Raw genomic sequence first — 22,746 nt, 5'->3', positions numbered from 1 at the left:
TAAATTCTTGCCATCAACCTGGTGATATTTTTTCACCTCCACCATGACCTAGACCAGTGATAATGAACCTATGGCACGCCTGCCATTAGTGGCACTCAGAGCCATATTGGTGAGCACACAAGCTCAGGTGATTTTGGGCCCTTCTGGGTCCACTGGGAGTCAGGAAACTGTTTCCTGGGCTGTTTCCAACCTGTGGAAGGGATGGGAAAGGCAAGTTTTTTGATTTCTCCAAACTCTAGAGCCTTCCTAGGAGCCTGGGGAGGGTGAAAATGGCCTCTCCCCCGAGGCCCTCCATAGGGCGGAAATGGCCCATTTGCCAAGTTACGGAAGTGGGGAAATGGGACGTTTCAGGCCTCCGGAGGGCCTGGGGAAGGCCGTTTTCACCCTAGGCTCTTACAAAGGCTCTGGAGCCTGGGAAGAGTGAAAAAATGGGTGTGTTTTGCATACCTGGAGCAGGGTGGTGCCATGAACACATGTGGGGGAGCATGGAATTATGGGTGTGGGCACGCCTGTGCACGACCTCTCCCCCTTTTTGGTACATGAACAAAAAAGGGTTTGCCATCACTTACCCCAGGATAATACCTTCACTGTTCATTCAAATAATGTTACCCTTGTACATTAGTACCTCTACCTAAGAAGCCTCTACTTACGGACTTTTCTAGATAAGAACCGGGTGTTCAAGATTCTTTTTGCCTCTTCTCAAGAACCATTTTCTGCTTACAAACCCAAGCAAACTGTAACCAGAAAAGGCAGGGAGAAGCCTCTCTAGGAATCTTCTGGGAGGAAAAAGAGCCGGAGAAGGCAGGGAGAAGCCTCCGTGGGGCCTCTCTAGGAATCTCCTGGGAGGAAACAGGGCTGGAAAAGACAGGGAGAAGCCTCTGTGGGGCCTCTCTAGGAATCTCCTGGGAGAAAACAGGACCTCCACTCTCCCTGTGATTTCCCCAATCACACACATTATTTGCTTTTACATTGGTTCCTATGGGAAAAATTGCTTCTTCTTAAAAACTTTTCTACTTAAGAACCTGGTCACGGAATGAATTAAGTTTGTACGTAGAGCTTCCACTTTATTACTGTACTGCAAAAGTACCTCCAAACAAGATATTGTTGCCCGAAAATTTACATCACCAGCACCCTTCTAAGATACTAAGCTGTAAAGCAGTCGAATGGTTAGAGAAATGTTGCGGACAGTACTTTATTCCTGTTGCTAGAAGCCTTAGCAATGCTTAATTCCTATTATTCTTGCTTCCCATGGGCAGCAATCCATGCTAGAGGAGGCTTACATATTCACGAAGCGATGGGGGCACGTTACAAACTGGTTGCATTGATTGAAAAATAATCTCTTATGGGGCTGCCCTCCTTTAGTAGCCTGTTTTAGCATTGACTTTTCTTTCCCCAACTTCCTAATAAAGCCATTACTCGTGTTTATTTTCTAAGAATATCTATTAGACCTATGTGATGTCGAGAAATATTGTTATAAATAAAGGTGATATTGGATGTCAGTGCTGTGCTTTGCACGATGTTAATGTTCATTTTTTAAAAAGTTAAGGAACTGTGGTGGCACAGTAGTTAGAATGAAGTAATACAGGCTAACTCTGTAGCCATAGCCAGGAGTTCGATCCTGACAGGGCTCAAGGTTGACTCCATCTTCCATACTTCTGAAGTGGGCAAAATGAGGGCCCAGATTGTTGGGGGCAAAAATGCTGACTCCATAAACCATCCAGAGAATGCTGTAAAGCAATATGGGACAGTACTTCTGACACTTGGTGCCTACAGATACTCTTCACCCGACCCCAAATGTTATCTGTAAACTGAGGCAAGTAAACCTGATACCATTACTTCGAATGAAATTGGTAGCACTGGAACTGTTACGTGAGATTTGCAGTTCACTTCACAGGCTAGTGGACACAAATAGTTTCCCTGACTTCTCTCATCTCTTTCTTTCCAAACACTCTAGGGGGAAACAAAAGTTCTGAAACTGAAAAATCTACGACCCCATGACTATGCCAGTTATACATGCCAGGTATCTGTCAGAAATGTGTGTGGCATCCCTGATAAGACAGTCACCTTTGAGCTGACCAACACAACTGGTAAGTCACAGAAACCCAATAATAATGGGATTGGGAAATGGCTCTAATTCCCATCCATCAAGATCAACAGGGGAAGAAGACCTTTTAAGACGTTCTTTTTTTCAAGAGATTAATGATAGCAAAAGAAGTGGAGGGAACTTTGATCAGGAGTGTTGGCTTGTCTCGGTATAGCTAGGCTATGAAACCTTCGACATCACTGAGCAGAGAATTTTAACAGAGCGTGGATGTGTGATAAAGCCAAGACACAGACTTAGTTAAATAAGTATTATTTACATATAAACAAAATATAAACAATCCAGAATAAGCATGAAGCAAATACAGGATAATAAGCACTGAGCAATTACAAGATAGAAGCACAAAGCAAAATACAATATAGATAATAAGCACGAAGCTTATACAAGCACGAAGCTTAAACACAACTCCCCCTTCTCAGGCAAAAGTAAAGGAAGTGACTGAGCAGAATAATGAGCTTTTATAGCTTCAATGAGGAAGTGACGAAACAGCCTTGAATATTAACTCTTCAAGTACAAGTTAACTCTTTGAGTGCACATTAAATCTTTAAGTACAAGTTTGGTACAAGTGTACAATATGCAGTTTACAATGGCAATCCCTAACAACCATGTACCCTGTACTAACAAGAAGGACCTCAGATTCCTTAGGGATCTTTATAAGTAGATGAACATGATTTGAAGGAAGGAGGAGGGGTATTTTGATCAACCACCAGCACTGTTCCCTCCAATTCCTGTTGCTGAAGTCTGTAAAACTCCATATTTGTAGATGAGAGGGGATAGTGCAATGTCATAATGTTTTGTATTAAATGCTTGCTTCATTTTGTTTGTTTCTTGATTGCTTGCATTTCTAACGAATGTTTGTTATTGTTTACATTTTGTTTGAATTTTATTCAATGCCACTAATTGAAATAGATTTATATGAAATAGATAAATAAACATTGGGAGGTCTCTGTCTGGTCCACAAGCTGTTAATTGTCCACCTTTCCCCTTTAAAAACTATAAATGGATGTCTAATCCTAACTTAATTTTTAATAGTTCCCTATTTTTGCACTTATGAAAACTTTTTTTAAAACAAAGTTTTGAAGATAAAAATCTTATAACCGAAGAAGCTCTAGTTTTACGTTCTGAGTTGCTTCCTTATTATTCTGTGATGTTTTAAAAATCAACCTCCAAAAATGCTTTTAGACTTCATTTTCAAGTGTACTTTCTCTTGAGATACTATTCAATTTATCTCTCCAAAATGTTTGTTTTAAATATGTTTTGATACTTTTTTTTTAAGTGCATCAGTGTGACCCTCACCAGAGGACATTTCTAGCTTTGTAGTCTGCAGTCTTTGAAGCCAGTGTGTTGAGAAGATAATAGGGTAGCTAGCGCTATCTCAGGGGTAGACATTCTTTTGTTTGGAGGCAAGCAGCAAAGGCTGTCTTGCTTGATGTAAACAAGATGTTCCTAATGTTGAACTACAACTCCCAGCAATTCTGGCCAGTGTTGTCATTGTGTTGGATGTTGAGAACTGCAGTTCAACAACACTTGAAAAACAAAGTATTTTTCCACCTCTTACACTTTCCAAAGTCCCACCTCTTATCTGAGCATTATTCTAACAAACAAGTTGTTCATAGCAAGTCTCACTGACAACTTCATTTAAAACCCAACCTTTGGTCTATGCCTGAACTTCCACTCTCTCTGAATCCATTTTGAAATATAACATGCAATGCGTAGATTGAGACCAAGAACGCAGAGCATGTGTTCTTTTCAGTGACAAATGACTTGGGGGATTAAGTGGTTGGCACCAGGTTTTAGTATTGTTAGCTGTGATTAGGAACAATCCTGGATAAGAAATTGAACTTGAGTTAATTAACAAAGCAGAGAGCTAGAAGGACCAATGCTAGTTTATTGAAAAATAAAGGAGCATATTTGTACCTTGGGGTTGAAATGAGTTTTTTTTTAATGCTTTATGAGCTTGGTTGTTTTCTTGCGGATGTTTCATTATCCAAACTAGGTAACCTCATCAGTCCTAGTAAGGATAAGGTTTGCTCTCAGTTTATATTTTAGTGGCTTGCCCTGTCAGTGTTGGTAGAGGTGAACTTAGAAGTTATTTGGATGGACAGTTTACTGTTGGCTTGTTTGGCAGTTCCTTGACTGGGGCTTCCTTTACTTCAGTGGTTTCCAAACTTGGCAACTTAAAGACGTGTGGACTCCAACTCCCAGAATTCTCCAGCCAGCATAGCATAGCTATACATAGCATAGCATAGCTGGCTGGAGAATTTTGGGAGTTGACGTCCACAAGTCTTAAAGTTGCCAAGTTTGGGAACCACTGCTTACTTGATTGTTGGTCTGATCTTAATCTTAGAATTAATTTATGCACATCTGAATACTGATTACTAGTTGTGAAGTGTTTTGGTCTTTTTTCCCCTTTTTGGTTTGTTGATTGTCTCTTTTGCATAGTACATAGTTACTGTTTATATCCATCTATGTGTCTATCAATGACTAGTTTGTCAGAATGCCAGGTTTCTAGAAATTCCCTAGTATTTTTGTACTTAATTTGGTCTAGGATGCTTACAGTTTCTAAGCTGAAATTATAGTTAAGTCTGTCCATTTGTTGTGAAATTAAAGAGTGTCCACCATGTCTTAATGGATGCATTCTGGCAATCTTCTGCCTATTTATCCTATGGAGTGGCATTCTGTGTTATAGTTACTGAAAGAGTAGTGGATGCTTGGAACAAACTTCCAGCAGACGTGGTTGGTAAATCCACAGTAACTGAATTTGAACATGCCTGGGATAAACATATATCCATCCTAAGATAAAATACAAGAAATAGTATAAAGGCAGACTAGATGGACCATGAGGTCTTTTTCTGCCATCAATCTTATATGTTTCTAGTTGATTCCTGTTTAATTTTCTTCTGGGGCTGTTGGGTTTTTGGTTTTCATTAGATGTTTGGTTTACTTAGGCTGTGACCCCTAAATACAGTTCCTCATGTTGAGGTGACCCCCAACCATAGGTCTAGCGCCAATTCTCCCAACAGAGCTTTAAGCTGATTAGCAGGATGGTCAGATGGACCCCCCTCTGTAAACGCCTGATTGGTCAGATTGTAAAAATATGTTCCAAGGCACCAGAATAGAAGCTTTAGTTCCTAACACCAAGGGAAATTAGGCGACCCATATGAAACAGTTGTTCGACACACACCCCAAAGGGGTCCCGATCCTCAGGTTGAGAACCACTGACTTAGGCCTTAATTGACTTGTGTGTTAAGGTGATTCCATGTGGTTGTAGTAGTCTGGTGATAATTTCTGAGAATTGATGTATGGCAGTGTTATTCTTTTTGGATTTTGTGTTGGTTGGTGTATATTGGGTTGAGTGGTCAGTCACTTTTTGATAAAGTTGCATAAATATTCATTTTGTTGGAATATGTTGTACAGATATTCTGTGTCTTTTTTTGGTTGTTTAGGGTTGCTGTAGTGAGTTTGCACTCATGTAAGTAAAGTTTTTATTCAGCTTCTCTTGTGGAAGGATGGAAGGATGCTCTGGAAGTGGAACGCTTGGTTGGTGAGGGTTATTTTTCTGTATATTTGTGTCTCTAATTTGCCATTCTAATCTGCTGATTATAATGTCCAGAAAGGGTGATGTGTTGCTATTTTTGTTTTTCTTGTTTGGTAATCTGGATTCATTTGAAGATGTTGTTAATTGTTTTGTAGATGTTCTCTAACTGGTATTTTCTATTATGGTGAAGGTGTCAACTACATATCTGTAAATGACACCTCCACCTTCATTGTGGCGGCACAGTGGTTTCTGGATTTTTCCCAATGACCTCCACTATAAGTCCTGAAAGAGGTAGTTCCATAGGTCTCCCTTTAATTTGTTGGTATATTTGCCCATAGGTAAAGGTTGATGAGCTCCATAATCCTGGCTGTTTCAAACTTTGTATATTTGGTTAATTCAGATGTGCTATGGACCAATGTAGTCATTAGCTATTCTTTGGCTAAATCTATTCAAGATATGGATAGGAGCATTGGTTCCACTAAATACCACAGAAAGTCACATTGACTAAGTTTGCTGTTGAATTTCCTTAGGGGCTGTTAATAAGTAGGAAACAGGTTAAGAATGTCAATGGAAAATCAGATAAATCCTTCATTTATTCTCCACAGCTATAACCCTGTAAGATAATTCAGGCTGAGAGGTCTGAGAGGGTGACAAGTCCAAAATCAATCTATCAATCTAGTGAGCTGTCTTTATTTATTTATCTAAAACATTTGTATAGCCATCCAATTTAAACCAAATTTGGGTGGCTTACAAATAAGAATAAACAAAGCAAGGGGGGGAAAACCAAAGGAGAAAAATCTGGCATCACAACTGTACTTATCTGATGCAACCAGCAGTTGGCTACGAGCCGGAACGCTAAATTACGCTCACAATTAAGTTCTTGCGGGACCAGCGCGATTTTGCTGCTGCACCTGTGGAGGTAGCAAAATCATGCATGGAGTATATAAAAATAATTTTATTAGTTTAATACATTAAGAAAAAACAACAAAAACAAGAAACTAAGAAAACATTACACACACATACACAAAACGAGTTGTCAACTGTACTGTTGACTGCTAAAATTGCCACCTTTCAAAATTAGTTGTATAAACAGTGGTACCTCATCATACGAATTTAATTGGTTCCAGGAGGAGGTTCGTAAGGTGAAAAGTTCGTAAGATGAAACAATGTTTCCCATAGGAATCAATGTAAAAGCAAATAATGCGTGCAAATCCTTCAGGAAAATCCCAAACTTTAGAAGGGAGGGGAACAAAGAGCAGGGAGGAGCAGCTAAAGGGGGTGGGTGGAAGAAGCAAGGCTAGGCTAAAGGGTGAGTGGGAAGGAAGAAAGGCAAGGGGGGCGCCCCTCCCTTTTCTTTCTTAAAAAGACACCCTTTCAGTGCCTTTGCAAGCACCTTGTTCTCTGCAAAATCTTTCCTACTCCAAGCAGCCCCTCCCTTTTCTTTCTTCAAAAAAGGGGGAAAAAAGAAACCCCTTCATCCCAGCAGCAGCTGCTTGGGTTCGTAAGGTGAAAATAGTTCGGAAGAAGAGGCAAAAAAATCTTAAACACCGGGTTCGTATCTTGAAAAGTTTGTTAGAAGAGGCGTTTGTAAGATGAGGTACCACTGTACAGTCATACCTCGTCTTACAAACCTAATTGGTTCCAAGGGGAGGTTCGTAAGACGAAAGGTTCGTAAGACGAAACATTGTTTCCCATAGGAAACAATGTAAAGTCAATTAATCCATGCAACCAAAAAAAAACCCGCAAAAAAACCGCTGCCGCCCGGCTGTCACCTTTTAAAACAGCCGCGCGGCTTCCCAGCCGTCTCCCGAAGCCGAACGCCAAACCCAAACTTCCGCATTTGGCGTTCGGAGGCTGCTGGGAAGCCCCCCAGCCCAGCTGTCACCTTTTAAAACAGCCGCGCGGCTTCCCAGCAGCCTCCGAACGCCAAACCCGGAAGTTCGGGTTTGGAGTTCGTAACACGAAAAAAGTTCATAAGAAGAGGCAAATTTTTTCTGAACCCCGGGTTCGTATCTTGAGTTGTTCGTAAGACGAGGGGTTCGTATCTTGAGGTACCACTGTATTTATATATCTTAATTATTTTTCACAATTTATTAGATAATTATCAATCAAGAAGAAAAATATTCTTTTTTGCTATATCTTTTATCTGAAATATAATATTTCTCCTATTTATATAATATAATATATATTCTGTACTTTCATGCGTCAAAGCCTTAGAATCATATCGCTAGTGGTAATTTTGAAAATTTATCCCCAAAGTTTGCTGTTTTGAGATTCCCTGCATATGAATGCAGGAAATCATTGTGATTCTGCATGCATGCCCAGTTTTTCCTTACTATTCTATTATTAATGCTTTTACAATTAAGGAGGTCCAGAGATTTGGAAGCCCACAGTTGGGACAGTGGCAGGGCAAGGCAAAGCAGGGACCGGATTCTTTTTCCTCCGTCTTGATTTCAACACGGTTAAACCACAACAAAGGAGAACTCTCCTGCAGTTATCTTGCAACAAATTGGACTTCAAAGAGAATTGAAAGTGACTCTTTGTTTTTATTGCTTCCCTCTTCCCTTTGCTCTTCAACTCACTTACCAGCAAGGTGTGTGTGAGCTGTTTTTGAGAGGGGGGAGCAGGAAGGGAGGGAGAAAAAGAGGGAGAGAGGGGGAGAGACAGAGAGTAATTGCCACAGGTTGCAAATAAATGAGATTCATCTCCTGCATAAGAATGGCTACACGTTGTTAGTCTCCATCTGCTAACTGCAAGAGGATGCGATCTGAGGTGGGCCTACAGCTGAACTTGGATTTTGTGCTATCTAGCCAGAACTCAGGAATCTGGAGAGATGCTGCCGGCACTTTTACATGGTGCAGGGAGCTGATTTATGGATTCCTTTTGGCCCAGTTATAGATATAAACAAGCCCATTTTTCGACATAATGGAAAACAAAATGTTGCTACACAGGGTTTTAGCTATTAAGTCTGGGAAACTGACATAAAAGAAAATACATAATTTTGAATGGTTGCCTAAACTAGTGCTCCAGGAACATTTTTTCTTTTGTTTATAGCAAGGTCCATTAGAGTTATAAAAAATGCTTTATTTGCATTTCTTCAGATCAAAAATCAACAGCTTTCATTTTAGGTCATAAGCTGCATTCTATTCCGTATTGTTTTTTATTCTTCAGCTATGGACAAGTAACTATTTCATGAAAATGGGAATTTGTTTAAAAAATCTAAATTTCCCATTAAAAGCAGGAGACACAACTCTTCACATTTTTACAGATGCTGAAGACCAATAAAACAATATAAAGTCCAGTTTGTGATTTGCCGTGTATTCCTGCCCCCTTTCCCTTTCTCACTTTCTGCCTCCACCTGCTGCTTAGATAGGTAATCAATTCACCTGAGCTGCACAGGCTGTGGCTGGTGCCGGATGCCATCGGTCCATGCGCATGCTCCGCCTCCTATGATGACCACGCCCAGCCCTCTTCACTAGGGCTTATTTGGGGGGCAGATCCTATTTATGGAGGAAACAAGGAGCTAAATAAAATTACGAGGACAAACCTTGAAAGTAAGGGTGCAGCTTTCATGCAGTTTAAAATTGAAAACACACTAGGTCAGTGATGGTGCCACGTGGAGCCATATCTGTTGGCACGCGAGCTGTTGCCCTAGCTCAGCTCCAAAGTGCATGTCTGTGCTAGCCAGCTGATTTTTGGCTTGCAGAGTGGCTCTGGAGAGCATTTTTGGCTTCAGAGAGCCTTTTGGCCAGGCTGGGGAATTCTGGGAGTTGAAGTCCAAATATCTTCAAGTTGCCAAGGTTGGGAAACGCTGCTCTAGGATGAAGGGAGAGAGCATTTCCAAGGAAGCCTTTGAGCCTGGGGAGGATGAAACACGAGCTTACTGGGCCCACCAAAAGTTGGGAAACAGGCTGTTTCTGGCCTCCAGAGGACTTCTGGGGACCGGGCATTAAATTATAGGTGTGGGCACTTGGGCATGTGCAGTAGCATGCACCCACACTCTTTCAGCACCCGAGGAAAAAAAGGTTTGCCATCACTGCACTAGGTTGTGTAAATCCTCGGAAAGGGGCGGCATACAAATATTATTATTATTATTATTATTATTATTATTATTATTATTATTATTATTATTGGTATTAATGATATTAATAATATTAGTGATAATAATAATAATAATAATAATAATAATAATAATAATAATAATATTTAAGAGTTAAATTAAAACTTTTTAAAAAAATCTTAAACCCTAGAAGGTAGATATTGGAGGTGGGGTCTTTAGGAAAGGGTGCTTCATAAGACAGCAAAGTTCACATTGTCAACAAAGAAGACCAATGGTTTGAAAAGAAAATCAAAGAGGCCATCTATGTTTAAATTAAACAGCTTTCCCTCAATAGAGAGGAAGGGATACAACACCACCTAGCTCCTATTTACAACGCAGTCCTTTCAGCAGTCTGAAGAAGGTGCCACACCTGTTTACACTCTGATTCGAATGACCCTGACAATACAAATAAACCCCCCAAGGACTTCAACAATGAGGGCTCCCTGGTGCTTGCTTGTTTTCTTACAGAAGTTTCATTACCTTAGCTAGGTGACATCACCATCACTAGCACCAAGAACCCCTCATTTCAATCCTGGTTTACAAATACCATATTATCATTTATTGTCCTCAACAACTTTCAGAGAGCTAATGACTAGCTTATCAGAGTGACTGCCAAGAACATAACTCCTTCCATTTCCCACCAGTAGTTAGAACTGATGAAGTGGTACCTCTACTTAAGAACTTAATTCGTTCAGTGACCAGGTTCTTAAGTAGAAAAGTTTGTAGGTAGAAGCAATTTTTCCCATAGGAATCAATGTAAAAGCAAATAATGCATGCAAACCCATTAGGAAAGAAATAAAAGCTCGGAATTTGGGTGGGAGGAGGAGGAGGAAGAAGAAGAGGAGGAGGACAGTCACTGCCGAAGGAAGAAGGTGAGGTGAGGCTTTTAAAAAAAAGAGGGACTCTGAGGCAGGGAGGAGGAGCACGCGCCTCCCATACACCAAAAGGCTCCTCTGGCAGCCCAGAAAAGCCCGAGATGGCCAGGATTAAAGGGGGAATGGCAGGAAACTGGCAAGGCCTTCGTGCCGCTCTCAAATTTCCTGGGAAATTTTTCTGGGCTAGAGGTTGTTAAGTAAAAAATGGTTCTTAAGAAGAGGCAAAAAAATCTTGAATACCCGGTTCTTATCTAGAAAAGTTCTTAAGTAGAGGCGTTCTGAAGTAGATGTACCACTGTATTTGTATTGGCAAGCCAGGCATGAATAAAGTCCCAGTCATATTTCACTTCTAACCCACATTTTGAATTTCAGATTCTTCTCTACAGTTTCACCACATAACCCAGTCCTAGATTAGGCCTGGTTGCAGATCAGCAAAATTCCCCCTCCTGTTCTGTGAGTTTATTGTGAGTTAGGAAAATCAGGGTGAGCATACGGGCAAATTATCTCCTGATAGATAAATGATGGTCATCCCCTTTCCACTCATTGCCATGCAGACAGTGTAAGGAAGATGTTCTCTTGACCATAAATTCTTGTTCATTTAGCCACACGTCTCCCCTCAGTTTGATTTAACTGAATATTAGATCCAGTTAATGCTGCCTTAGTGGTGCAGTGGTTAGAGTGCAGTACTGCCAGTTACTTCTGCTGATCACCGGCTGCCAACAGTTTGGCAGATCGAATCTCAGTAGGCTCAAGGTTGACTCAGCCTTCCATCCTTCTAAGATCGGTAAAATGAGGACCCAGATTGTTGTGAGCAATATTTATTTATTTATTTTATTTATTTATTAGATTTGTATGCCGCCCCTCTCCAAAGACTCGGGGCGGCTAACAACAATAAAAAAGACAATGTAACAAATCTAATATTAAAAAAATAATCTAAAAACCCCAATTTAAGAGACCAATCATACAAACAAGCATACCATGTATAAATTCTATAAGCCTAGGGGGAAGGGAAAAAAATTCAGTTCCCCCATGCCTGACGACAGAGGTGGGTTTTAAGGAGCTTGCGAAAGGCAAGGAGGGTGGGGGCAACTGTGATATCTGGGGGGAGCTGGTTCCAGAGGGTCGGGGCTGCCACAGAGAAGGCTCTTCTCCTGGGTCCTGCCAAATGACATTGTTTAGTCGATGGGACCCGGAGAAGGCCAACTCTGTGGGACCTAACTGGTCGCTGGGATTCGTGCGGCAGAAAGCGGTTCCGGAGATATTCTGGTCAGATGCCATGAAGGGCTTTATAGGTCATAACCAACACTTTGAATTGTGACCGGAAATTGATCGGCAACCAATGCAGACTGCAGAGTGTTGGTGTAACATGGGCATGCCTTGGGAAGCCCATGATTGCTCTCGCAGCTGCATTCTGCATGATCTGAAGTTTCCGAACACTTTTCAAAGATAGCCCCATGTAGAGAGCATTACAGTAGTCAAACCTCGAGGTGATGAGGGCATGAGTGACTGTGAGCAGTGAGTCCTGGTCCAGATAGGGCCGCAACTGGTACACCAGGCGAACCTGGGCAAACGCCCCCCTCGCCACAGCTGAAAGATGTTTCTCTAATGTGAGCTGTGGGTCGAGGAGGATGCCCAAGTTGCAGACCCTCTCTGAGGGGGTCAATAATTCCCCCCCCCCAGGGTTATGGACGGACAGATGGAATTGTCCTTGGGAGGCAGAACCCACAACCACTCCGTCTTATCCGGGTTGAGTTTGAGTCTGTTGACACCCATCCAGTCCCCAACAGCCTCCAGGCACCGGCACATCACTTCCACTGCTTCGTTGACTGGACATGGGGTGGAGATGTATAACTGGGTATCATCCGCATACTGATGATACCTCACCCCATGCCCCTGGGTAGCGGTATATAAATCTAAATGCTATACTATTGCCATCCAGCCTTACTATCCTACCTTGAAGTCAAAACTCAAGTCACCAGAGTACTGATGGTCCCTTGAGTCACTTGGGGCAGTTTTCTTGGCAACATATTTAGAATAGGCTGGTTGGTATCTTCTTCCTGGAGGGAAGGGAAGGAGGGAGGGCAAGGTCACCTAGTTGTTTTTCAGGCCTCTGAAAGGATTAGAATTCACAGTCTTCCGGCCTGTAAACCATGGTCTTTACTTTACCTATTACATCACATTAATTAGAAACATAAAAACATAGAAGTCTGATGGCAGAAAGAGACCTCCTGGTCCATCTAGTCTGCCCTTATACTATTTTCTGTATTTTATCTTAGGATGGATATATGTTTATCCCAGGCATGTTTAAATTCTGTTACTGTGGATTTATCTACATGTCTGCTGGAAGTTTGTTCCAAGGATCTATTACTCTTTCAGTAAAATAATATTTTCTCATGTTGCTTTTGATCTTTCCCCCAACTAACTTCAGATTGTGTCCCCTTGTTCTTGTGTTCACTTTCCTATTAAAAACACTTCACTCCTGGACCTTATTTAACCCTTTAACATATTTAAATGTTTCGACCATGTCCACCCTTTCCCTTCTGTCCTCCAGACTATACAGATTGAGTTCATTAAGTCTTTCCTGATATGTTTTATGCTTAAGGCCTTCCACCATTCTTGTAGCTCGTCTTTGGACCCGTTCAATTTTGTCAATATCTTTTTGTAGGTGAGGTCTCCAGAACTGAACACAGTATTCCAAATGTGGTCTCACCAGCATTCTATATAGCGCAATCATAATCTCCCTCTTCCTGCTTGTTATACCTCTAGCTATGCAGCTAATTTTCCTAAAAGATTGGAGACATAATGCGCCAATGTTTCATTTGTGTCCGTTTATGTATTTTTGGAATTAAGACAAGGAATATAAGTTTTTAAAGTGTCCAAATGTAAGCCAATCAGTCTGGATGTGGGAAAAATCAGAATAGTTGTGAAATATGTATTTTATTTCTCCTCTAAGAAAACAGCCTTCCTGCTTTTCTGTTTGTCTGAAGTAGAAATCCAGGGCAAATCCACTATAGGTCATTAACACGGGAACCCAGGGGGAAAAAAATAACGATGTCATTAAATCAAGCTTTATGAATATGTAACGATGCCTTATTTTGCCTTATTACATCTGTTACTTAAAACGTGGCTCAGCCATTGTCCCATTGATTGTTAATTTCTGAGCACTGTGTGATGTCTCTGATGACTGCCGCGAAGGAGCTTTTAAGGGCCTTTGAGAGATTAAACAGAAAACACAGAGAAAAGCCTTTCGGATCTGTGTCTGGGGATGTTGAAGAAAAGGAATTAATCAGAAGGGTTGAGGTTAAGCATTCCAAAGCAGAGGGAGCTGCCCATTCATAATATGACTCCTTACATAAAGGGGAAGCTCAAAGATTTGTGAATGTGGTTAGAGCCCAGCATTTGATATGTATGGCAGTTAAAGAGAGAGCTCTAGAGGTTAGCAATAATTGCTAGGAGGAGGAGGCAGGGCACGGGATGTGGGATGTGGGGGAAAGATATTAACAAGTTAAATGTGCTCTGTTCTTTCACTGCTACAACGCGAAGCGACTTGGAATTAACTCTTCAAGGAAGACCTTTTTTTTGCTCTGCATGGGAGGTGAAGGGAATTTGGAGAGTAAAGTTTCATCACATCTGCCATTGGGAACGCCTTTCTGTCACATTTTGAAGATGCACATGTTTATAATTCCAGTGCAAGAAATGGCATCAAGTCCAAACGAGTCTCATATCTCTGCAGAAAGGCAGTACAGTGGTACCTCTGCTTAAGAACTTAATTCATTCCGTGACCAGGTTCTTAAGTAGAAACGTTGTTAAGTAGAAGCAATTTTTCCCATAGGAATCAGTGTAAAAGCAAATAATGCGTGCAAACCTATTAGGAAAAAAAAAAAGCTCGGAATTTGGTTGGGAGGAGGAAGAAGAAGAAGAGGAGGAGGAGCACAGTCACTGCCGAAGGAAGAAGGTGAGGTGAGGGGAATCAAAACAATCCAAAACTTTAAGGCTTAAAAAAAGAGAGGGACACTGAGGCAGCGAGGAGGAGCACGTGCCTCCAATACAACCGGTGTGAGGCTGCCTCCCATACACTGGCTGCTGCTGCTACCTGCTGCCTCTTCCTTCCTGGGCTCCCCTCTCTTCTCGCTCACTCGCTTTGTAGCCGGTGCCTTCCCTTCACTGTGGTGACTCCTCGGCAGCCCAGGGAGTGTTTCTTTTCTCTGGGCGCTGGCAGAGGTTTATTCCCTCTGGCAGCCCTGATGGCTGGGATTAAAGGGGGAGGCCTTCTTAAGTAGAGGTACCACTGTGTAAGCTTTATAGGTCTCCCTAACCTGATGGTACGTAAATAGCCTTGCTGACGGAGGATGATAGGTGTTGTAGTCCTGAAGGCACCGGATTATAGGACTGTAAACTTTAACACGTTTTAACAGTGGCGATACATCACACATTTAAGAAAAATGGACCATAAATTATTGATCTATATCCCAGCAACAATTTAACATATTAGAGAGATCTGAAGCTTGTAAAGCAACAATTCAGTTATGCAGTGGGAGGGGGGGAATCAAATAATTGGTTGGGATTGATGAAAATTACAGCGTAATAATATCTGAAAAGCCAGGAGTTAGCATGTACAAAAAGGGGGAGTTCATACTTCTTTCCCCGTATTATTTGAAAAGCTGATCAGCAAAGCACAAACATATCTTTCTGAGCATAACACTGTTGTATGCCTCCAGTTTTCATTGGTTGTTTTTGAAACAGACTGGGATCCTAGTCTGAGACATTTCAGAGTTACTATCTGACTGGATTACAAGCACAGTATGCTTTTTTTTATATAAAAAAGTATTTTTTCTAGGTTCTTCGGGATTTTGTACATATTGCAAGACATGACAATTCCTATCTCTCTTTTTTCTTTCTCTCTCTTTCTTATAGCTCCACCAGCTCTAAAACTATCTGTGAATGAGACTTTAGTGGTAAATCCGGGGGATAACGTTACCATATACTGTTCGTTAACAGGCGGGGATCCTTTGCCTCAGGTAGTCTGGTCTCACTCACCTGGTCCTTTGCCTCTGAACAGCCTGATTCGAGGGGGCAACCTTACCATCTGGGGCATTCAAACCGAAGATTCAGGTTATTACAACTGTACAGCCATCAACAATGTGGGAAATCCAGCCAAGAAGACAGTGAACCTATTGGTGCGATGTACGTCTTTCTATTAATCTAATTGGGGATGGAGCCTGAATTTCCAGCTCACTTTGTTCCTTTTAAAGATTGGAATAAATTTAAGACTGGTACTTCAGGACAGAAAAAGAGTATTAGCCAAGTTTGATTGGTTAATCAAATTGCATTGATTTTATACTGTATTGCTTCCTTTCCTTCAGCCCTCATAATTTTCAGGTTTGTTTTTCAACATATAAGCGTGTACACACAAGCACACACATACATATTGCTTCACCCTAAGTTAGATTTAGATTAGATTTATTGGATTTATATGCAGCCCCTCTCCGCAGACTTGGGGCGACTCACAACAATGGTAAAAAAGATATATAGTAACAAATCTAATATTTAGCAATCTAAATTACAGTTTTAGGTTAAAAAATCTAAAAAAGAAGCCCCAATATATAAAAAACAAGCACACAATCGAATCATACACAAAAACTACATGGGCAAGGGGGAGATGTTTCAATTCGCCCATGCTTGATGGCAGATGTGGGTTTTAAGGAGTTTACGAAAGGCAAGGAAGATGGGGGCAATCCTAATCTCTGGGGGGAGCTGGTTCCAGAGGGTTGGAGCCACCACAGAGAAGGCTCTTCCCCTGGGTCCCGCCAGACGACATTGTTTAGTCGACGGGACCTGGAGAAGGCCAACTCTGTGGGACCTAACCGGTCGCTGGGATTCGTGCTGCAGAAGACGGTCTCGCAGATATCGCCTTACACTGAAAAGGAGAGGAGTTTTTGATAGGAGATGGATGCAAACAAATAAGTTTTCTCGTGTTCTTTAAAACTCTTTTCTCTCTCCTTGTTTTTTGCCTGAGCTCTTTAGTCATTTCTGTCAAGGCGACTGCTCTTGCCACATTCCAGTAGTGTGTTCTAAAACACTACTGGTTTGCTACTGGTTTGTGTGTGCATGTGATGCTTCTTTGCATGCGCAGAAGTGTCCTGGGCGGCTGGGCGGAGCCTCCCACCGCCATTGCGACCAGTTTTCAGAACTAGGCCAAAACAGGAGTAACCCACCGCTGCCACATTCCATTTATTGATGGTCAAATTAATACAGTATATTTGCATATAAGCATACGATAGCCTGTTCAAAAAATGTGATTGTATCCCTCTTCTATCAAGAATGAAATTATAGCAAGCAGGGGAAGGATATTTTATTCCCCCTGCATCATGAATTCAGTGGAAACAACTTTCCAGATTTATTTCTACCTAAGAAGAGGAGATGCTATTAAACAGAATGTTAAATTCTGTTGAATGCAGTGATGGGCTCCTAAGGAAACGGTCAGGAACGCAGTTCCGGTAGCAAAATTTGGAGCTCTACCCCAGAGCACCCAATTTGCACTGAAAGACGTTGAAACAAAATGCATAAGCCACGCCCACAGTGTGGTTGTAACAATTTTGTTAGCCCATCACTGGTTGAATGTAAGAATGTGAATTATATGGTGTACTTTTTGTGCTATATGGCTTCTCAGATCTCTATGCCCTGTCAATCAGGACATGACATGACACAACATGATGTGAAATGACGTGATATGACATATTTTGACCATTTGAAGATCAAGCACTGATATATTCACCAGTTTGGCCTTTGTATTTCCTCCAGCTATGAAGAATGTAACCTTTCAGATCACTCCTGATGTCATCAAAGAGAGTGAAACCATCCAGCTAGGCCAAGACCTGAAGCTCTCATGCCATGTGGATGCTGTCCCACAAGAAAAAGTTTTCTACTTCTGGTACAAGAATGGGAAGTTGGCCAAATTCTCAGATCGAGTAGTTGTCATCAAGAATGACCCTGAACTTCCCCCTGTGACAAGCAGCCTAGAGATAATTGATCTCCGTTTCACGGACTATGGTACATACCTGTGTGTGGCATCTTTCCAAGGAGCACCCATCCCTGACCTTAGTGTCGAGGTGAACATTTCTTCAGAAACAGGTAAGCTTTCATCTGATTTTTTAATTTATCCAAAAGCCCGATTAAGGATAGAACACAGTTAAAAAAGAATGTACGCTTTAATCAAAATCTATCCCAGGAGATTCATAAAGAACCTAAGCTCTGTTTACCAAATAGGTAGATTAGCTTTAATCACATGATAAATCCTTTTCAAATTATTTGGAGGGTTTAAGATGGAAGGCTGCACTGCTATGCAACTTCTTTCTCTCTGTTCCATTTTTTTTTTGTTTTCAGATAAAACTACTACAGAAAAAGCTGAGTAAATTTATATTTAATATTTCATAATCAATATTACTTTGTTATTTTTATCCAATGAATTCTTTGTGTTTCTTTAAAGCATAACAAACATTTCAAAACAAAAAGGCATAATAAGAGTCTAGCTTGTTAAAGTGAAGGACAGATTCATCTTCAAATAGTTGCCTGCACGATAGAAACTTTTCTGCATATAGATCAGTAGCAAATTGGGGAGAAGGGTGTAACCATTTAGCCAGGCAAAGTGGCTACAAGAAAGAGTAATTTTGTGCTATTCTTTCAGGATTATATTACTAATGCCTTGGGAAGTTCTGGCTAAGAGCCAAATTTGATATGGCACTAACCACATCACATCACTGAAACTAGATCAGGGTTTTAAAATAAATGTAATAAGGATGGGAAATTATATTCATCGGGGATAAATCCAAGGGAAAATTATTGTAACTTTCCAGCTCTTAGCCCTAGCCCCCTCTTCCATGCACAGATGTATTGTGATGATTTTGTTTTGTTTTGTTTTGTTTTAAATACCTTGATTGTGCTAGTGAGTTTTGTTTATTTAATATATTATAGCTCAAAACCATCCACAGTGTATTATAGTGAAATTTCTGTCAGGATTACAGTTAAACCTGCTCTCCATATGTACTGTTGTCCCATTGAAAATGACCTTCATATTTACTTTTATTTATTTTGTTTTGTCAAATACATATTGCTAGTATACATAGGTATAACACTTTATATACATGAATTGGGTACTAATAAGAGGGAAACATTAAGATATGGATGCTAGGCACACTGGTGCACTTATGTCATACTTATTGACTAAAACAAACAATGGTTTGATTTCTAATGATTCACTTAACACCACATCTATTTTGTTTCTCAGATGGATTCAGAGATAAGGCAGACAGAGAACAATAGAGCTTTCTGAAGTATGTTTGCAACAAAGGTCACATCAAAGAAACAGTGGGAATGCTAACAGTCCACTAACAATATGTTTCCAAAAGAAAATCCTTGGCAAGGCTCCTGGAGAAAAAGTTCAGGATTGAGTATGGAGCTATTAATACACACACACACACACACACACACACACATCCCAAACAAGAACATATAAAATAAGAACTAGAGAAACAAGAAAGAAATTGAAAAAAAAAAGCATGCTACAGTGTCTTTCACACTTCTTTCTATCAAGTAATCTTAAACTTTTCTCCATAAGCTCATTTTAATCACCAGATCCCCAGATCACTAGTGTTGGGCGAACCGAACCTGACAATTCGGGTCCGTACCGAATTTTGTGGTGTTCGGCATGCCGGACCCAAACCCGAATTTTTTTTTAAAATTGTGCTCCGGTTCGGCATTTGTGCCGAACACCGTGAAAGCCACCGCCCAGCTGTCATCTGCTGAGAAGAGGAGGAGGAGCCGGACGCCGGTGGTGGCGGAGGAAGGCGAACACTGGGGAGCTGGGGAATCCCATGAAGAGATTCCAGGGGTGGAGTTTTGATGTCACGTATACCGGCAGGTTGCTAAGGACGCCAAGGTGATCATTTCCTGGATTCCATCCTCCCTCCATTATTTTAGTGCCGCCCCCGGAATCCAGGAAGTGATCACCTTGGCATTCTTAGCAACCTGCCAGTATACGTGATGTCAAAGCTCCGCCCCCGGAATCTTTTCATGGGATTCCCCAGTTCCTTTAAAGGGAGATCTTTTCATGTAAAAATAAATTTTTTTCGTAATAATATTTTTTTTAATTTTACGTGAAAGGATGCTGCAGCGGCGCCACAAACAAAGGGGGGTCCTTTCATGTAAAAATAAAAATATATATATTTACGTGAAAGGACCTCCCTTTGCTTGCGGCGCCACTGCAGCGTCCTTTTTCGTAAAAATAAAAATTAAAAAAAATAAAAAATCCATAAAAATAAAAAACGATGGGATTTCGGGGGCGGAACTTTGGCACCACGGACCGTTCGGGTTCGGCCGAACTTTGCGTGACGTTCGTCCAAACTTGCCGAACCCGAACACCATTGGGTTCGCCCATCACTAAAGATCACCAATGAATTCTTCTCTCTCTTTTTTTCCAGTAAAGAGTCCATATAAAGTTTCCACAGCTGTAAAAAAATATATTCATGGATTTTGAAAAAGGCTTTACTATGTTTGTTCTGAAGTGTGGATCTTTTTCCTAGTTTGACCACAGATATGAATGGTGGAGTATTTATTCCCTGGTTTTCTGAATCTTTTCCCCCTCAAGGATTTAGCAAGCAGGTCATCTAGCATAAAGGTCCCAGAAAGCTGCCTTTAATTAAAAACTTTTCAAATGCAATTTACACATTTTTCCCATAAAGAAAATTGTCTCCTGCCAGGTGAGCATATGCTGGCAGTACTGAGCCATGCGGGTGCAGCTCAATCTTCACACCATATAAGAGAGGATTTGATGAGATTCCATAGCCCACAGAAGACCTGCAAATTGAAAATTCACCATCTTATTGCCTAGTGATACAGCTGATGGAGATACTGGATGCTAGACCTACATAATATGCCTTTAAGCCAGCTATGTGCTATATTTTGTATGATTGAAATCATCACACTCCCTCTTAGCCCTCTTACATTTATAGGTTACGTGCAGACATTACTTGGTTATGCAGATAAAAATAAATTTGGGACTTTTACATCACATTTTAAATCCTTTCAAAATCTAAAATTATACATAAATACTGTATATTTGAGAAGAGTAAAAGGAGTGCACAAAGAAGTACAATCATATCAGTTTCCTTGATATTTTAGTACAAATACTTCCTACAATAATGTTTTCCAACAGATGTCCTACTAGTTTTACTAAGGTATACAATTACCTGAATTTTTCTAGTGAAAAAAAAAAGTTATAGTTCAAATATATCTGGAGATCAACAAATAGGAGTAGGCAGCCCTGTAGAATCTGTATCCCTTAATTAAAATCTTTAAAAGGAGACAGAGAAGTTGGTGAAAATAATGAAGAGCAAGTTCTGAAACTTGGAGGAATTGAGGAAAGTAAGATTTAGAAGCAATAAATTCTATGGAATAGAATGATGATGGAACAGTGTAGTAGTTGTAGATTGCATGACAATTTTTTTCCTGAGACCATATTGCTTGTTTATTGTTAATTTCTTTTTTAATGCTTTATTTATTCATTTTTTTTTCATTTTTAAAACATCAGAGTAATTTTTACACAGAACTATAAACAATATCTTACATTGTATCAATTCTATAGTCTACTTTGTTGTTTATATTTACATAGTTCCATTTTTCATACATTCTTTCACATTATATGACATTGTTTTCATTTTATTTACAGTCCAATTATACCATTAGTTCCAAGTTTTGTAATATTCTGAGTTGTTTAATCCCTTGATCTCCATTGTCAGCCTATCCATTTCTGCACATCTATAAATGTTATCTATGACTATATTCTCTGGTGGTACTGAGTTATTTTTTCCAATTTTGTGCGCAACAAAGCCGTTGTTATACAGGTTATTAAATATTGAATTTTTTTTCGAATAATGTTTTTTTCTAATTCCAAGAAAGAAACGTTCAGGGGTAATTTCTGGTTCCATATCTATTATTTCCTGTAACCATCTTTGTATCATTTTCTAGAAAGTAGGTTGTTAGTTTCTAGGTGGTGGGTAATGGATTGGTTTATGATTGATTCCATAACTTTGCATGTGATGCAGCACAGAGAGATTGGTCTGTAGTTTTGTACTAGACTGGGATCTCCCTTTTTGAAGTTGGGGATGACCATGGCTAGTGACCATAGATTTGTTAGGGAACTGGTCCTGTAGGATTTTTCAAAGATTATGCTTAATGGCTCAGCTATGGCTGTGGAGATCATTTTTAGGAAGTATGGACATAGTCCATCAGATCCGATTGACAGAGAAGATTTTAGGCCATGCAGTGCTTTTTCAACATTGTCTTCAGTGAAGTCTATTTGTGTTAAATCATTATGAGTATTTGTGGTACATCTAGGGAATTTTATTTTATTTATTTATTTATTGGATTGATATGCTGCCCCTCTCTGGGGACCCAGGACAGCTTTTGTGGGCATGAGCCGTTGCTGTTTACAAAGACTGAACCAAAGAATGTGTTGAAGAGGTTAGCTTTGACTGTTTCTTCATAGCATTCTTTATTGTTGGGTCTTTCAGTGGTGCAAAGGGGTCTCAAGTCCTTGAGTTTGTTATAATATAGTTTGTCATAGGGTACAAATAAGCAATAAGGAAACAATCAATATTTATATAAATCATAAGGATACAAGCAACAAGTTCCAGTCGTAAGTGGGAGAAGACATATGCCTTAACTTCAGTTTCAGCAATCTTTTACATACGCACACCATTAAGCTAATTCTTAAACATTGCTGTTGAACAGTTGTTCTTTCTTGTCACCTTTTTCCCAATAGTGCCTCCAACTATCATGGTGCCCAAGGGACAATCTATCATTACCGTCCGTGAAGATTCAAGAGCAGAGTTACAGTGTGAAGTCCGAGGGAAACCTAAACCTCCTATCATCTGGTCCAGAGTTGATAAAGAAGCTCCTATGCCTTCAGGGACAATGACAGTGGAGACAAATGATGGGAAACTGTATTTTGAGAAGGTGACTCAGAAAATGAGTGGGATTTACAAATGCCAAACAGCCAGATACAATGGCTTCAACATTAGATCTCGAGAGGCCCTGGTGCAACTCAACGTACAGTGTGAGTATAAATGAGAAACTT

The 22,746-nt window shown here is 40.4% G+C and overlaps 1 protein-coding gene across 2 annotated transcripts in view; it reads left to right on the top strand.

Moving 5' to 3' along the window:
* MDGA1 (MAM domain containing glycosylphosphatidylinositol anchor 1) overlaps window positions 1-22,746 on the top strand; it is a 401,506-nt gene that overhangs the window by 180,307 nt on the left and 198,453 nt on the right. For both annotated transcript variants that reach the window (XM_070734253.1, XM_070734254.1), the window contains exons 5-8: window positions 1,955-2,087; window positions 15,528-15,797; window positions 17,415-17,744; window positions 22,432-22,725. In XM_070734253.1, the coding sequence (XP_070590354.1) occupies window positions 1,955-2,087; window positions 15,528-15,797; window positions 17,415-17,744; window positions 22,432-22,725 (1,027 nt within the window). The remainder of the gene's footprint in view (window positions 1-1,954; window positions 2,088-15,527; window positions 15,798-17,414; window positions 17,745-22,431; window positions 22,726-22,746) is intronic.

This window comes from Erythrolamprus reginae, chromosome 1 (assembly GCF_031021105.1).
Source record: "Erythrolamprus reginae isolate rEryReg1 chromosome 1, rEryReg1.hap1, whole genome shotgun sequence".
Classification (NCBI taxonomy): Eukaryota; Metazoa; Chordata; class Lepidosauria; order Squamata; family Dipsadidae; genus Erythrolamprus; species Erythrolamprus reginae.
Note: the sequence above shows the minus strand (reverse complement) of the source record. Positions and strands in the feature narration are given on the sequence as shown.